Source organism: Oncorhynchus mykiss, chromosome 32 (assembly GCF_013265735.2).
Source record: "Oncorhynchus mykiss isolate Arlee chromosome 32, USDA_OmykA_1.1, whole genome shotgun sequence".
Lineage (NCBI taxonomy): Eukaryota > Metazoa > Chordata > Actinopteri > Salmoniformes > Salmonidae > Oncorhynchus > Oncorhynchus mykiss.
This window is the reverse complement of record NC_050572.1, coordinates 32,401,835-32,419,422: the sequence shown is the minus strand read 5'-3', so window position 1 is coordinate 32,419,422 and position 17,588 is coordinate 32,401,835. Positions and strand designations below refer to the sequence as shown.

The 17,588-nt window shown below is 41.9% G+C and overlaps 1 protein-coding gene across 1 annotated transcript; it reads left to right on the top strand.

Annotated features, from left to right (window-relative positions):
• The first annotated feature begins 2,199 nt into the window (after nucleotides 1-2,199).
• Nucleotides 2,200-16,727, top strand: LOC110488309 (piggyBac transposable element-derived protein 4). The gene is made up of 3 exons (XM_021560497.2): nucleotides 2,200-2,528; nucleotides 5,791-5,949; nucleotides 14,059-16,727. The coding sequence occupies exons 1-3, from the start codon at nucleotides 2,398-2,400 to the stop codon at nucleotides 15,833-15,835; spliced, it is 2,067 nt and encodes a 688-aa protein (XP_021416172.2). The 5' UTR covers nucleotides 2,200-2,397; the 3' UTR covers nucleotides 15,836-16,727.
• Nucleotides 16,728-17,588: the final 861 nt, after the last annotated feature.

The window sequence follows — 17,588 nt, the reverse complement described above, 5'->3', positions numbered from 1 at the left end:
ATGAATGGTTACTGTCTTTTTTTTGCCTTTGAAAAGGCTTATCAGGCTTCTCTATGTCGAGAGAAGGTCTAGTGATTAAGATGGAAAGACTTGGTATTGGAGGGAGATTATATAACTGGGTTTTGGCCTTCATATTTAAATCACTCTTTTCGAGTTAAAATAGAACCCATTTTATCTGATGCCTATGGAGTTAACAATGTTATTCCTCAAGGCAGTGCTATCAGTCCTATTTTGTTCGACATTATGATTAATGATGTGTTTTCGAATGTAGGTAGGGGTATTGGGGCTTCCCTATGGAGCTATTTGGAAGAGGGGAAGGAATGTCATGTGATTATATATATTCAACAAGCTATAGTGGATGTTGAAAGATGGTTAATTGACTGGGGTTTTAAATTGTCAGTGGCGAAGTCTTCTTGTTATGTTCTTCTCGAAGAAGAAAGTCGCTACACGGAAACATCATGTCATAAATGTTGAAACAAAGTAAGAAGGTGGTGGATGTTATACGCTCAGTCTCTGGATATGTATGGGGTGCTGACAGACAATCGTTGATGGATATTTATAGAGCTCTGATCAGGATGACAATTGATTATGAGTGTATGGTTTATGGAACAACAGCGAAGACTTGGCTTCAGAGGCTGGACAGCATCCAGTATACAGCTTTAAGGATATGTATTGGTGCATTTAAATCAACATCTGTATGTGCCTTACTAGTGGAGGCAGCTGAGATGCCTTTGGATATACAGTACCAGTCATGTTTGGACACACCTACTCATTCAAGGGTTTTTCTTTACTTTTACTATTTTCTACATTGTAGGATGCCAAAAGTGTGCAAAGCTGTCATCAAAGCAAAGGATGGCTACTTTGAAAAAACTCAAATCTAAAATATATTTTGATTTATTTAACACTTTTTTGGTTACTACATGATTGCATATGTGTTATTTCATAGCTTTGATGTCTTCACTATTAATCTACAATGTAGAAAATAGTAAAAATAAAGAAAAACCCTGGAATGAGTTGGTGTGTCCAAACTTTTGACTGGTACTGTACGGCATAAAAACATTGTCATTAGCTTATTGGGTTAGGTTGAAAGGATGTGAGGTTGTGCATCCCACTGCTACTGTTCTAGATGACTGTTGGGAATATACTAGTAGGCAAAGCAGTGGTTTTGGTTGGACAGTTGGAAAGCTTGCTGATGAGAAGTGGTTTGAGGGAGTTGGAAGATGGCCCTTCTGTGGTGATAGGGGACATTCCTCCATGGTTACTCTCAGATCCTGTTGTTGATCTAACCTCGGTAGACCAAAATAAAGATAGGTCAGAAGTCAGTTATATAGGGAAACAGGTTGACAATTACATTGGTAGAAGTTATGTTTTTTTTACTGCTTTTCCAGATAGTGGGCGCATATTTACATTCCTTGATTTGATGTTAATATATGTTGAAGAGTAACAGATTAACTTTCAGTATACTCAGTTGAACTGTTGGTGATAGTAGTTGCCCTCCAGTGGGTGGAGGATGTACAACATGTTGGAATTATAGTATGCTCAGATTCTCTGTCATATTTGAATAGTTTATCATCTGGTAAATCTAATAGGATTGATCTACTATTGGAGGTATTCATGTTATTATGTAGAATTGAGAGACTGGGTGTAGTAGTGAGATTGTGCTGGGTCCCAGCACATTCGGGTGTGGAAGGGAGTGAAGTTGTATACCATTTGGACAAAATAGCTTTGAAACAAGATATAATTTACATGAATGTTCCACTGGGTTGAAGTGAGGCCAAATGTAAGATCAGAGCCATTTTGATAGATGTGTGGCAGAAGAGATGGGACTCTGAGCCCAAAGGCAGGTATTTATATGTCCTCCAAAGAAAGGTCGGTGAACCAAAATTCAAAGGTTTGATTAGGAAGGAAGAGGTGGTGTTTGCTCGATTAGGACATTGTACATTAAACTCGTTATTACATCTGGTTGGCAAGCATGTTAATGTGTTTTGTCTGGAGTTTATGGTGGATTGAAACAGTGGAGCATGTGCTATATTGTTGTAAGTGTGTTGAAGAGAGGGAAAGATTGAAGTGTAGGGTCATTGAGGTTGGAAGGGATTTGGGGGAGGGTCTATTAGAAGTTAGCAGGGCTGTTTTTTATTTTATACTTCTGAGTTAGGTAGGAGGATTTAGAAATGTTGTAAACCGTGATTGACCACACACTCCAGCACAGTAGGTGTCGGCATGCGCGTTGTTTGCGGACTACCATTATATCATAGAAGAAGCAGTGTCGTCTGCCGAAAACTCACGCGAAGAAGAAGCTGCACGTTAACGTGATAGTGTAGTTGCAGATAATTTGTGACTACGTTTTAGACCGTAGCTCTGGCCACAACAATATAGCCGAAATTGATTGATTATATTATGGAAAGCGACACCGAGATGGAGGACTTCGATAGCAGCGAGGAGGGAAGCAATTGGTCTGATGATAGTTACCTTGCAGACGAAGACTTCAGCTTCGACTATCAGGAGGGAGTGGATCCACACGAGGACGCGTAAGTAGGAATAATCACTCCCAGAGCGCATACTGTACCCAGTCACCACACCGGGGGGCCGAAATCTCACCGACTCCGTCAGAACCATTTTACCACAGATAGAATAATAAGAGATTTTACCCGATCTATACATGTGAAAGCATCCGCTTGGCAATTTCCACTGGAAGCCAGTGGGGAAATCAATAAGGCCGCCGAAATTCTGCACATTTTCTAATCGATTAAACATTTGATGCCAATACAGCTTTCTGTTCCCAAAACTATAATCTGTTACGAACAGTGTGGACTAAATTTTGTAGATTTGACCCGTTGCCGTTGTTTAGTGTCGCGCAATGGCAAATTGAGTTATTGCACACTTCAAAGTAGGCGTTCCCTAACAGAAATATGCAAACGTTTGTTAGAACGCGCCAATAGGATTTCGCTAGCTCGTGCTTGACTTTGCCCACCTCCTTGCCTGTTCTGCCCACTAGGATGAATTTGTTCACATTGGAAACGACAAACCATCTTGAGTAGGTGTGTCCAATATTTTGCTGGTACTGTACATCCAAGGGAGATGTGCTTCCCTTGGAAGACCTGGAGAAAGAATTCCAACCGTCAACCATTTATGTTTGAGTCGTTGTGTATAAGGGGGCTGAATAATTTTGCACGCCCAATTTTTCCGTTTTTGATTTGTTAAAAAAGTTTGAAATATCCAATAAATGTCGTTCCACTTCATGATTGTGTCCCACTTGTTGTTGATTCTTCCCAAAAAAATACAGTTTTATATCTTTATGTTTGAAGCCTGAAATGTGGCAAAAGGTCGCAAAGTTCAAGGGGGCCGAATACTTTCGCAAGGCACTGTAAATTCACACAGGACACCAGATAAGACAGGAGAAATTCTCCAGAAAAAAACAGACTGACCCTAGCCCCCCGACACAGGAGGGGTCGGGAGACACTGTGGCCCCGTCCGATCATACCCACGGACAGGGCCAAACCCCTCCCACTTTGGTATAACCCCACCCACGTCCTTATGTCTGAAACACAGGCTTCCAGGGAGGGCAATTTTGGGGCTTCACCATGTTTCATCAAAATGTACAGCTGTGTGTCGTCCGCATAGCTGTGAAAGTTAACATTATGTTTCTGAATGACATCACCAAGAGGTAAAATATATAGGGAAAACAATAGGGGTCCTAAAACAGAGCCTTGAGGAACACCGAAATTTACAGTTGATTTGTCAGAGGATAAACCATCTACAGAGACAAACCGATATCTTACAGATAAGATCTAAACCAGGCCAGAACTTGTCCGTGTAGACCAATTTGTGTTTCCAATCTCTCCAAAAGAATGTGGTGATCGATGGTATCAAAAGCAGCACTAAGGTCTAGGAGCACAAGGACAGATGCAGAGCCTCGGTCTTACGCCATTAAAAGGTCATTTAACACCTTCAAGTGCAGCCTCAGTGCTATGATGGGGTCTAAAACCAGACTGAAGTGTTTCCTATACATTGTTTGTCTTCACGAAGGCAGTGAGTTGCTGCGCAACAGCTTTTCCATTTTTTTTGAGAGGAATGGGAGATTTGATATAGGCCGATAGTTTAAAAAAATATTTTCTGGGTCAAGGTTTGGCATTTTCAAGAGAGGCTTTATTACTGCCACTTTTAGTGAGTTTGGTATACATCTGGGGGTTATGTTCAACATAGGAGGGCCAAGCACAGGAAGCAGCTCTTTCAGTAGTTTAGTTGGAATAGGGTCCAGTATGCAGCTTGAAGGTTTAGAGGCCATGATTATTTTCATCATTGTGTCAAGAGATGTCTCCCTTGATCCTAGGTCCTGGCAGAGTTGTGCAGACTCAGGACTACTGAGCTTTGGAGAAATACACAGATTTAAAGAGGAGTCCGTAATTAGCTTTCTAATGATCATGATCTTTTCTTCAAAGAAGTTGATTAATTTATCACTGCTGAAGTGAAAGCCATCCTGTCTTGGGGAATGCTGCTTTTTAGTTAGCTTTGCGATAGTATCAAAAATACAATTAGGATTGTTCTTATTTTCCTCAATTAAGTTGGAAAAATAGGATGAACGAGCAGCAGTGAGGGCTCTTCGATACTGCACAGTACTATAATAATGTTGTAATTAATAGTACCCGCGAAACACCAGTCTCAACGTCAACAGTGAAGAGGTGACTCTGTGATGCCATTGGAACACAGGAGTGATGGTTGCTGATAATGGACCTCTGTACGCCTATGTAGATATTCCATTAAAAGTCTGCCGTTTCCATCTACAATAGTAATTTACAACATTAACAATGTCTACACTGTATTTCTGATCAATTTGATGTTATTTCAATGGACAAAAAATTAGCTTTTCTTTAAAAAACAAGGATATTTCTAAGTGACCCCAAACTTTTGAACGGTAGTGTATATTTTGCTCAAATATATGTTTTGTACTTTAGTGTGTGTACTTTAGTGTATTTTGTACCTGGAATATCGCTTTTCAACAGGAAAAGTAAAAACATCGCTGGAGTCTGGAATTTAACCAGGGTCTGTAGTGACGCCTCTAGTGCTGAGATGCAGTGCCTTAAACCGCTACGCCACTCAGGAGCCACATTTAAAAGAAGACAGACTGCGGATCTGACTTTTCTGGACCCCGCTTCCCGGCGGCTGGGGCTTTTGCGCATGTGCAGGATTCTCTACTTTGCACATTTTCTCTGCGCTTTCCATAGAGAATCTCTCTAATTTCTCTCATTCAATTGCGATTCGTGAATGACGATTATTCAAATTTTTCTGGTGAAACATGCAGCATCTGCATATCAACCAGATGATGTTAATAAACTGTAGCATTGTCTACCTGTATTTAGTTTAAATCAAAGCACATATTTTGCCTAGTGGAGTAAAGGATCCTGCACATGTGCAGGCTTCGGGAGCTTTAGCAGTCGGGAGGAAAGGTCCGGAAATGTCGGATCGGCAGCCACTCCATTAAAAAGATCTGAAATCAAAATGACATACTTTGAAAATGAATTCTCATTTCTCAGAATTCTTTTATTTATTTTTATTTTTTTTAAAACTATTTGACAGGCATATTCCTCAGTTTGTAAACCTAACAGATTGATCTTAGACGGTGGGTGTCGGCCACATTGAATTGACATAAAATGTTGATGTGTGAATGTTGAACCATGTAGACGACCGCAGTAGGAGATGGTAAATTAATTATGTTCTGTTGTCTAGTCCTAAGTAATAGTGTTGACTCAGTGAATTGCATTATTGTACACATGTTCATATTTATCTTCATAGTCTTGATTGGGAAGAGGACTCAAATGAATCAGCAGGTGACACACCACCCAGAGTCACACCAAGGAAAGAGAGCCAATCTGAGAGCGGGGTAAAGTGTTCTGATTCTCCAGAAGAACCATGGGTACCATGCAAAGGTTCACAGTCAACAAGGACATCAAGGTATTTACCAACGTTCATAATCCATCAGTGTTTCCGCTATAGTCATTTAGCTGCAGTCATCGATATTTGACCCGCTGTATTTTTCTATTATCAAGACACCTGCTGGTAACTCTTAACTTGTTAGGACAGGTCATGAGGTGTCCTAAGTATCTGTAGACTAGGTGTGACTCTTATGACTAAAGAGACTTCATGCATAGTTTTTATTTTTACCCATAAGAGTAGGAGTAAAATGTCTATTCTCAGCACTTACAACCAAAAATCTGAATTGGCCTGCCTGTGTAAATGAAGCCTAACAAATCTGAGGCCAAATTCAGCCTTAGATGTCTTAGAGCCAATATGCCTATAGAAAGTCTACACCCCCATTCAACATTTCACCGTTTGTTGCCTAATAGCCTGGAATTAAAATACATTAAAATAGTTTAAAAAAAAAAAAAAAAAATCGCACACCAAGTTAATTGGCCTACAACTGTGTTAAATTGTAGTGATTCACATTATTTCAGCAGTTCCTGTATGTTCCTTCTGCTGGGTAGGTGAATTGCAAAACAAACAGTCAACCATGAGCACCAAGGAGCTTTTAATAGAACTCCAGGACAAAGTGGTGGAAAGGCACAGGTTCCTTGAATATCACTTGGAGCACGGTCAAAACGATTATTAATAAATGGAAGGTGTATGGCACCACCAAGACCCTGCGTAGATCAGTCCATGCCTCCAAACTGGATGACAGAGCAAGTAGGAAACTGATCAGATAGACTACCAAGAGTCCAACGACAACTTTATAAGAGCTTCAGGCTTTTATGGCCAAGATTGGTCACAGTGTGCATGTCAAATCAAAATTTGTTGGTCACATACATGTATTTAGCAGATGTTATTGCGGGTGTAGCGAAATGCTTGTGTTCTTAGCTCCAATAGTGCAGTAGTATCTAACAAGACACACATCTAAAAGTAAAATAATGGAATTATGAAATATATAAATATTATATTGAGCAATGCCAGTGGCATTGACTAAAGCACAGTCAAATAGAATACAGTATATACATATGAGATGAGTAAAGCAGTACGTAAACATATTAAAGTGACTAGTGTTCCATTATTAAAGTGGCCAGTGATTCCAACTCTATGTATATAGGGCAGCAGCCTCTAAGGTGCAGGGTTACATAACCGGGTAGAAGCTGGCAAGTGAAGGCTGTTTAACAGTCTGATGGCCTTGAGATAGAAGCTGTTTTTCAGTCTCTCGGTCCCAGCTTTGATGCATCTGTACTAACCTCACCATCTAGATGATAGCGGGGTGAACAGGCTGTGGCTCGGGTGGTTGATGTCCTTGATGATCTTTTTGGCCTTCCTGTGACATCTGGTGCTGTAGGTGTCCTGGAGGACAGGTAGTTTGCCCCTGGTGATGCGTTGGGCAAACTGTACCATCCGTTGCGGGTGGTGCAGTTGCCGTACCAGGCAGTGATTCAGCCTGACAGGATGCAATCAATTGTGCATCTGTAAAAGTTTTAGGGGCCTAGCCAAATTTCTTCAACCTTGTGATTTGTAGAGGTGATGTTGCATCTTCTTCACCACACTGTCTGTGTGGGCGGACCATTTCAGATTGCCAGTGACGTGTACGCAGAGGAACTTGAAGCTTTCCACCTTCTCCACTGCGGTCCCGTCGATGTGGATAGGGGCGTGCTCCCTCTGCTGTTTCCTGAAGTCCACGATCAGCTCCTTTTGTTTTGTTGACGTTCAGAGGTTATTTTCCTTGCCCCACTCTGCCAGGGCCCTCACTTCCTCCCTGTAGGCTGTCTCGTCATTGTTGGTAATCAGGCCTACTACTTTTGTGTCGTCTGCAAACTTGATTGAGTTGGAGGCGTGTGTGGCCACGCAGTCATGGGTGAACAGGGAGTACAGGAGGGGGCTGATCACACACCCTTGTGGGGCCCCTGTGTTGAGGATCAGCGAAGTGGAGGCGTTGTTTCCTACCTTCACCACCTGGGGGTGGCCCATCTGCACAGGGCAGGGTTCAGACCCAGGGCCTGGAGCATAATAATGAGCTTGGAGGATACTTTGGTGTTGAATGCTGAGCTATAGTCAATGAACAGCATTCTTACATAAGTATTCCTCTTGTCCAGTGCGATGGCGATTGCATCGTCTGTGGCTCTATTGGGGCGGTAAGCAAATTGAAATGGGTCTAGGGTGTATGGTAGAGGTGATATGATCCTTAACTAGCCTCTCAAAGCACTTCATGATGACATAAGTGAGTGCTATGGGGCAATAGTCATTTAGTTCAGTTACCTTTGCTTTCTTGGGTACAGGAACAATGGTGGACATCTTGAAGCAAGTGGGGACAGCAGACTGGGATAGGGAGAGATTGAATATGTCCGTAAACACTAGTGATTTCTGTCCGATACCGATATCCAATATTTTCCTTGCCCCAAAAACAACGGTACCGATAACCTATATTTAAAATTTTAGCAGCCTTTTTATACATTCTAGTACAGTTAAATAGTTAAAACGCATACATTGACGCAGTGGTCTAAGGCACTGCATCTTAGTGCAAGAGGCATCACTACAGTCTCTGGTTAGAATCCAGGCTGTATCACATCCGGCCGTGATTGGGAGTCCCATAGGACGGCGCTCAATTGGCCCGTCAGCGTCCGGTGTAGGCCGTCATTGTAAATATCAATTTGTTCTTAACTGACTTGCCTAGTTAAATAAAGGTTACACACACCACACTGACCAAAAAGTTATTTTGTTGGCATTTACATATGTCCCCATTACCAGTAAAACATCATCAAAACCTATTTCTTTCACGTATTTGCTGTGCTGTTTTGTTGTTCAGTCATTTCATTCTCAACCAGGATTTCTATGGAACACCGTTTGGGTCTTTGCATGTCAAAAAAGATACACGTCAAATAACACTCTTTGTCATGTCAAATAAGCTTGTTGACCAATCAAGACCTGAATATGACTGCAAGTCACATAATAATTGAACGTGTTCAATATTTTTTTACGTAGTTATTACACAATCACTCGTGTTTCATTTGTCACAACAATTAATAGATACGTATGCTTTGATGCTGGTAATGTTGTCTCGCGCACCGTGCTGATCATTTAAATAAAAGCTAGCTAGCTCATGGATGCAAACAATGTTCTTCCCAAAAAACATAGCAAAATTACATCTGTTTCAGTAGCTATAGTTAGCTAGCTAACTGTATAGCTAGGTGTCATCCTCTAAAATTAACCCTAATTTATGAGACAGTTCTTATTTGATAAATGGTGGCGGGACCCATCTATGTGAAGCTAGCCACAATAAGGATTATCTTATCTTTTGTTGGCATTTTTAGCTAATATCGTCCGATTCCTATATGTTCCTATATGTTCACCGATATGTCGTGCATCACTAGTAAACACTCCAGCCAGCTGGTCTGCGCATGCTCTGAAGACGAAGATAGGGATGCCGTCTGGGCCGGCAACCTTGCGAGGGTTAATACGCTTAAATGTCTTACTCACGTCGACCACCGAGAAGGAGAGCCCACAGTCCTTGTTAGCGGGCGGTTGCACGGCGTTATCCTCATAGCGGGCGAAGGTGTTTAGCTTGTCCGGAAGCAAGACGTCAGTGTCCGCAACATGGCTGGTTTCCCCTTTGTAGTCCGTGATTGTCTGTAGACCCTGCCACATATGTCTCGTGTCTGAGCCGTTGAATTGCGACGCCACTTTGTCTCTGTACTAATGTTTTGCCTGTTTGATTGCCTTTACGGAGGGAATAACTACACTGTTTGTATTCGGCCGTATTCCCAGTCACCTTGACATGGTTAAATGCGGTGGTTCGCCCTTTCAGTTTTACGCGAATGCTGCCATGTATCCATGGTTTCTGGTTTGGGTAGGTTTTAATAGTCACATTGTACCCAATCACCTATACGGTGACTGAGTTCATCAGAAAGTGTATCTGTCGATGTTATTCTCGGAGGCTATCCGGAACATATCCCAGTCCACGTGATCAAAACAATCTTGAAGCATGGATTCCGATTGGTCAGACCAGCGTTGAAAATACCTTAGCAGGGGTACTTCCTCTGAGTTTCTGCCTATAGGAAGGGAGGAGTAAAATGTAGTCGTGATCAGATTTGCCAAATGGAGGGCGGGGGAGGGCCTTGTAGGCATTTCGAAAAGTTGAGTAGCAGTGTTTTTACAGAGCGAATACTACAGTCAATGTGTTGGTTGAACTTGGGTATTGTTTTCCTCAAATTTGCTTTTTTAAATTCTCCAGCTACAATAAATCGGGATATGTGATATGCCTCGGATATGTGGTTTTCAGTTTGTATAAAGTCCAGTGGAGTTCTTTGAGGGCTGTTGTGGTATCAGCTTGAGGGGGAATATACACGGCTGTGACTATAACCAAAGATAATTATCTTGGGAGGTAATACGTCGGCATTTGATTGTGAGGTATTCTAGGTCGGGTGAACAAAAGGACTGTATGTTGTCACAAACACACCATAGTAGTTAATCATGAAACATACACCCCCTACCGTTCTTCTTTCCGGTGAGTTCTTTATTCCTGTCTGCGCAATGTACAGAGAATCCAGCTGGCTGAATGGATGGAGACAGTATGTCCCGATGAAACTCTGTTTCACGGAAACATGGCTATGTTACAATCCCTGATGTCTCTCTGGAAGGAGATCCTCACCCTGAGCTCGTCTGCTTTATTATCCAGAGAGTGAACATTAGCGAGTAATATACTCGGAAGTGGTGGATGGTGTGCGCTAGGGCTGGGCGATATGGCCAAAATCTCATATCCCAATATAGGTAATTTCATGTCCCGATAACGGCACGTATCACGATATACACATTTTCTGTAAATTCTATGAATAAATAGTTTATATAAAATTACCATGTGTAAAGGCCTATTTCTTATTACATTTGGTACCTTGGGTCGAGTGTTAGCACAAACTCACGTAACCGCCGCCATGTCTTCTCCTATCTTCGTGATTCTTTGCCATATGGTGTGCCGTGGGCAAAAGCCTCTTGCAACGTCTGAGTCAGAGGTTTGTTTTGAGCACTTGACTGTACTTTTTGGGGTCTCATCCGTAGACTCTCTCGTACTGTTTCACATGATTCTTACATAGGTGGTAAAATAGGTTAGTGGTGTTTTGAGCCTGTTGTCTGGACCGGCCTGCGGCATATTTTGCAGAGGACGGTTTTCTGGTCCGTGTCAAACTTTTCATACCCAAACCATGTCCATGTGACCGAAGTAGCCCCTCTTTTAGGTATGGTCTCCGTGCTCTGTGTCACGTTCACTCTCCTCCATGTTTGTTTGTGTTGCAAATTTCCTTCCTTTGACAAAATAAGTGTGATTTGCGACACAACAAAATAAACGCTAGAAAAACATCTATCGTCACACGATATACAGTTGAAGTCAGAAGTTTACATACACCTTAGCCAAGTACATTTGAACTAAGTTTTTCACAATTTCTGACATTTAATTCTAGTAAAAATGCTTAGGTCAGTTAGGATCACCACTTTATTTTAAGAATGTGAAATGTCAGAATAATAGTAGAGTGATTTATTTCAGCTTTTATTTCTTTCATCACATTCCCAGTGGGTCAGAAGTTTACATACACTCAATTAGTATTTGGTAGCATTGCATTTAAATTGTTTAACTTGGGTCAAACATTTTGGGTAGCCTTCCACAAGCTTCCCACAATAAGTTGGGTGAATTTTGGCCCATTCCTCCTGACAGAGCTGGTGTAACTGAGTCCGGTTTGTAGGCTTCCTTGCTCGCACACGCCTTTTCAGTTCTGCCCACAAATTTTCAATAGGATTGATGTCAGGGCTTTGTGATGGCCACTCCAATACCTTGACTTTGTTGTCCTTAAGCCATTTTGCCACAACTTTAGAAGTATGCTTGGGGTCATTGTCCATTTGGAAGACCCATTTGCGACCAAGATTTAACTTCCTGACTGATGTCTTGTGATGTTGCTTCAATATATCCACATAATTTTCCTACCTCATGATGCCATCTATTTTGTGAAGTGCACCAGTCCCTCCTGCAGCAAAGCACCCCCACAACATGATGCTGCCACCCCCGTGCTTCACGGTTGGGATGGTGTTCTTCGGCTTGCAAGCCTCCCCCTTTTTCCTCCAAACATAACGATGGTCATTATGGCCAAACAGTTCTACATTTCTCCAAAAAGTATGAACTTTGTCCCCATGTGCAGTTGCAAACCGTAGTCTGGCTTTCTTATGGCGGTTTGAGCAGTGGCTTCTTCCTTGCTGAGAGGACTTTATGTCGACTCGTTTTACTGTGGATATAGATACTTTTGTACCTGTTTCCTCCAGCATCTTCACAAGGTCCTTTGCCGTTGTTTTGGGATTGATTTGCACTTTTCGCACCAAAGTACGTTCATCTCTAGGAGACAGAACGCATCTCCTTCCTGAGCTGTATGACGGCTGCATGGTCCCATGGTGTTTATATTTGCGTACTATTGTTTGTACAGATGGAAATTGCTCCCAAGGATGAACCAGACTTGTGGATGTCCCAAAAAATATTCCTGAGGTCTTGGCTGATTTCTTTTTATTTTCCCATAATGTCAAGCAAAGAGGCACTGAGTTTGAAGGTAGGCCTTGAAATACATCCACAGGTACACCTCAAATTGACTCAAATGATGTTAATTAGCCTATAAGAACCTTCTAAAGCCATGACACCATTTTCTGGAAATGTCCAAGTTGTTTAAAGGCACTGTTAACTTAGTCTATGTAAACTTCTGACCCACTGGAATTGTGATACAGTGAAATAATCTGTCTTAACAATTGCTGGAAAAAATGTCTTGTCATGCATAAAGTAGATGTCCTAACCGACTTGCCAAAACTATAGTTTGTTAACAAATAATTTGTGGAGTGGTTGAAAAACAAGTTTTAATGACTCCAACCTAAGTGTATGTAAACTTCCGACTTCAACTGTATATCTTCCAGCCCTAGTGTGCGCGCCTCTTGAGTCGACCAAAAGTTCACTCCGAATTCCTCTTCTCCACCGGCTGTGTTTTGGAGCAGCCTCTGAAATAAGTTAAATTGCCATGGAACCAAGCATCCATTTCGGAAAAGTCGTATTCTTGGTCGTAATGCTGGTGAGTTACCGCCGCTCTGATATTACATACAGCCGGAAATAACTTTTGGATAACACCCCAAAATTTGGGCTAATATTGTAAAAAATAACACAACTAAATACTGCAAAGTTGCTTAGGAGCTAGAAGCAGAGCTACCATATCTGTCGGCGCCATCTTACATGTATCATGTGACAACATTATCCCAAGCACCCCACAAATCTGGCATGCAGGGTGACAAGAAGGAAGCCATTACTCAAGAAAGCCTTGAATACCATTTGAATTATGCAAAAAAACACTGGCGTTTCTGTAGCCATTTGGCAAAAAGTTTTGTTGTCTGACTAAACTAAAATTGAACTTGTGCAAAAAAAATGCAAAGCCTTACAGCACCATCCCTACTGTGAAGCATGCTGGTGGCAGCATCGTGTTGTGGGGATGTTACTCACCAGGATAATGAATGGAGCAAGAGAAGTCCTTGAGGAAAACCTGCTGCCCTCAGCTAGAAAGCTGAAGTTTACCTTTCAGCATGACAACGACCCGAAGCACACAGCCAAAGTTAGTGGAGTGGCTCAGGAATAAAAAGGTAAATGTCCATGAGTGCCCCAGTCAGAGCCCCGACCTAAATCAAATCAAAAATGTGCTGTCCATCAACGCTCCCAAGGAACTTGACAGAGCTTGAACAGTTTTGTAAAAAATAATACATTGCCAAATCTAGGTGTGCAAAGTTGGTAGAGACCTTTCCCAACAGACTCACAGCTGTAACTGCTGCCAAAAGTGTGGAGTATGGTGTGTAGATAAGTGGGAAAAATCCCTATTCAAATGCATGAATCTCTGAGGCACTGACAACGACATTTGAAAAAAGTTAGTGGGTGTAGACTTTCTATAGGCACTGTGTAGCTAGTTCTTGTCTTTTTAACCTTCAAGTTTTAAAGTGAATTGAAGTCCAATACCGATGGCATAGCTGTCGCTCAATTGGAAGTGTTGTGCAAAACATGTTTGCTGAATTGATAATTACTAATGTTTATTTTCATAGTGTTAAAACGGATGAAGATGAAGCCCCACTGCTGAGCACCTTGCATCCAGACCAACAGCGTAGCCCGTCAGTGAATTTGTCAACAAAGACCTATTCTCCACGTAAAAGAGTGCCGGCCTCACCCTCATTAAAGTCCAAAGTACCACGTCTCTCAACCCCAAGAAAAAACTCTCGCTTACCACACAGAACAACCGAGTCAGATCAGCCATGGAAAACAGAGGAACACCCTGATGAGGGTCCTCAACCTTTGAGATTTTGTCCAAGCAGACCTCCTGGACCTCAAGTAGATCCCTCAGCCATGTACTCACCGTTAGACTTATTTCAAATGTTTTTTACAAAAGTCACGGTCAGAACCCTCTGCGACAATACAAATAGACAGGCGGCTAGAAACATTGGTAGGGGCAAAAAGTTTAAGTGGATAGATATAACTGTGAAGGAGTTTTACAAATTCATTGGATTGGTCTTCTTTACTGCTCTGGTTAAGACAAGAGCTATCAGTGATTACTGGATAACAAACTCCATCTTCTCGATTCCGTTTCCAGCTACTGTGATGAACAGGGATAGATACAGAATCATATCATGGAACATTCACATGAGTGATCCTGATGAGGATGCTGTCAATGACAGTAAAAAGGGTACTCCTGAATATGATAGGCTATTTCGGCTCAAACCATTAATGAATGATATTCGTCATGCCTGCATGTCCTGTTTCCACCCACATAGAAACCTGGCTGTAGATGAACGGATGGTGGCATCAAAAGCAAGAAATGGGTTGATTGAATATATCAAGTCAAAGCCCACTAAATTTGGCTTTAAGATTTTTGTGTTAGCTGACTCCAGCAATGGCTATACAGTGGACTATGCTGTGTATATCGGCAAAAACACGTTTCCCGTTGGCTTTGGAATTTGTCACGATTCAGTGATGTCCCTCGTAAGGCCCTCTGTTCTTGGCTCAGGTTACCACGTGTATCTTGACAACTACTTCTCCAGCCCAAAATTATTCAAGGACTTATTTGATATGAAAATGGGAGCATGTGGTACCATGAGGGAAGGCAGATTGGGCTTCCCAAGATCAGAAGAAAATGCGCTGACCAAGAAATCCCCAAGAGGATCTTTACGGTGGATAAGGGAGGGCTCCCTGCTCTTTGTGAAGTGGAAGGATGCCCGGGAAGTGTCAATGGGTACCACCATTCATCAAGCGTATGGAGGGGAGACAATAAAAAGGAAACGCAAGAATAAGGATGGCAAATGGTCTCATGAGTCAATTCCAGTACCCACCCCAATTCTAGAATACAATAAAAACATGGGAGGTGTTGACTTATCTGACCAACTGATTACTTACTTCTCAGCCCACCGCAAAACAATGAAGTGGTACCGAACATTGTTCTACCATTTTGTGGACATAGCGACTACTAACAGCTACATCATTCACAAGGATCTGTGTAAAGTGAACAAGATGCAGCCCATGACCCACAAAGAATTCACACAAGCGCTCGTGGCCCAGCTCTGCGAGGTGTCCATTGAGACTCAGTCCAAGCCGACGAACACTGGACATACACCTGTCCCGATCAAGCCTGTGGCAGACAAAAGCAAGAGAAGTTCTGCAGGACGAAAGCGCTGCGAACTCTGCAAGAAATCGGGACACTCCAAAGACACTCCCTGGAAGTGCAATGAGTGTGGCGTACCACTCTGTGTCATTCCAGACAGAAATTGCTTTCATGATTGGCACAACCTTGAGGGAATGGCCCCAGTTGAGTATCAGTCTTCGGACTCTTGAGTAAAGCTGTAAGACTTGTGCAGCTGTATCCTATCCATCGCAGATGAGGAGTGCTGTTGGATCTGTGCCTTATTGCAAATTTTAGCGTATTTAAACAAAATGCTGCTCTTTTTCTATTTTGACTTTTGATAGGAGTAATACTTTTGTGTTGTTTTTCCAAGATAATGGATATCAGGCCAAAAATGTGTCAATAGGGAAAGGTTAAATGCAGCGGGGAGAGCAAGTATTTGATACACTGCCGATTTTGCAGTTTTTCCTACTTACAAAGCATGTAATACATGTAATACTCTGTCTGTAATTTTTATCATAGGTACACTTCAACTGTGAGAGACGGAATCTAAAAATCCAGAAAATCACATTTGTATGATTTTTAAGTAATTAATTAGCATTTTATTGCATGACATAAGTATTTGATACATCAGAAATGCAGAACTTAATATTTGGTACAGAACCCTTTTGCAATTACAGAGATCATATGTTTCCTGTAGCTCTTGACCAGGTATATCAAATACAGCAGTATATCAAATACTTCTTCTCCCCACTGTATATGGTTTTTGGGATGTACTATTTGTAAATAACTTGTGTTATTAACTTCTGCTGTTTTTCTTCAGCAATATTGTGTTCTGGTATTCTAGTGTGTCATTAAATCCTGCATGACTGTGCACACACCTTCACACCATTGCCTTCCGTTTGATCACAATTATCTTTATCAGATTACATGGCCTGTCTTTTTCCACTTTTATGTAATAGCTCAATTTGAGTCAAGTGAAGGTGTTGATGGTGGTACAATTCCCCCCCCCCCCCCATTTTTCTTGTATGTAATATTTTACAAATGTGCAATGCACTTTCCAAACTGAAAGGCAGCAATATGCAACAATGCGTCTAGTCTGCTGGAAAGTGTTAATAATGGGATATGTAGGAGGGTGAGCCGGTCAAGGATCGATTCAGACAAGGTGGTCTATTGTATGACAAGTGACAGTTTAATTATGAGTAAAGATATCTGGTACAACGTATACGGGCCATTTCATTCGGTTCTTAAGGAACCAGCAGAAAAGAAGCGCAGATAACAGAGTGCACATGTCTCATATACAGAACAGAAAGTAGGTTGATTCTAGAAGATCGGGTCTTCGGGTTGGTTCAGGCTGAGGTGTAGTCTTCTTGGATTGGCCCTGTTGGGCCGTCCGTCATCCCTCTGAGTCTTGTTCTTTGCCACACAATGTTCAGCTAAAAAGGAGATTAGGTGTGTGCGCTGTCCTCAGTCACACAATGTTCGGCTAGAAAGGAGATTAGGTGTGTGCGCTGGTTTCTGCAAGTCAAGGCTGTCTCTTCCTCCCAATGTGTGGGTGTATGTCTTATCTGTGTGTCCTCGGCAGTTAGTGTGTGTAATGTGTGTGTGCTGTGTGTGTGGGTGTGGGAGCTATCCTGTATGGGACCTAACATGTTTTACTGTGAAAATACGTTGTCTCAGTTATAGCAATGTAATAGCAGTAGGCTGGTCACCTGCATAAGAAATAGCACTTCCTTACAAATCCCTCTCTTCACGTCTCCCCAGAGACGTGACACAACCTAACTATATCCAGACACAAAAAGAAAACTTTTCCCAGAAGGAAAAGTTTTGTGATTCCCTCTCTTCACATCTCCTAAGAGATGTGACATAAACTAGGCTAACAATTACAAAGTTGAAAATACCTTCATGTTCTCCATTCGATCCCACTATGTACTAGATTGGCTACCAGCCACCTAGGAACTTGCA

Excerpts from the sequence above, each read along its gene's own strand:
- LOC110488309 (XM_021560497.2), top strand. The coding sequence starts at position 2,398 with ATGGAAAGCGACACCGAGATGGAGGACTTCGATAGCAGCGAGGAGGGA. Across the intron at positions 2,529-5,790 it reads GTGGATCCACACGAGGACGC|TCTTGATTGGGAAGAGGACT; the intron begins GTAAGTAGGAAT and ends TTATCTTCATAG. Across the intron at positions 5,950-14,058 it reads CAGTCAACAAGGACATCAAG|TGTTAAAACGGATGAAGATG; the intron begins GTATTTACCAAC and ends TTATTTTCATAG.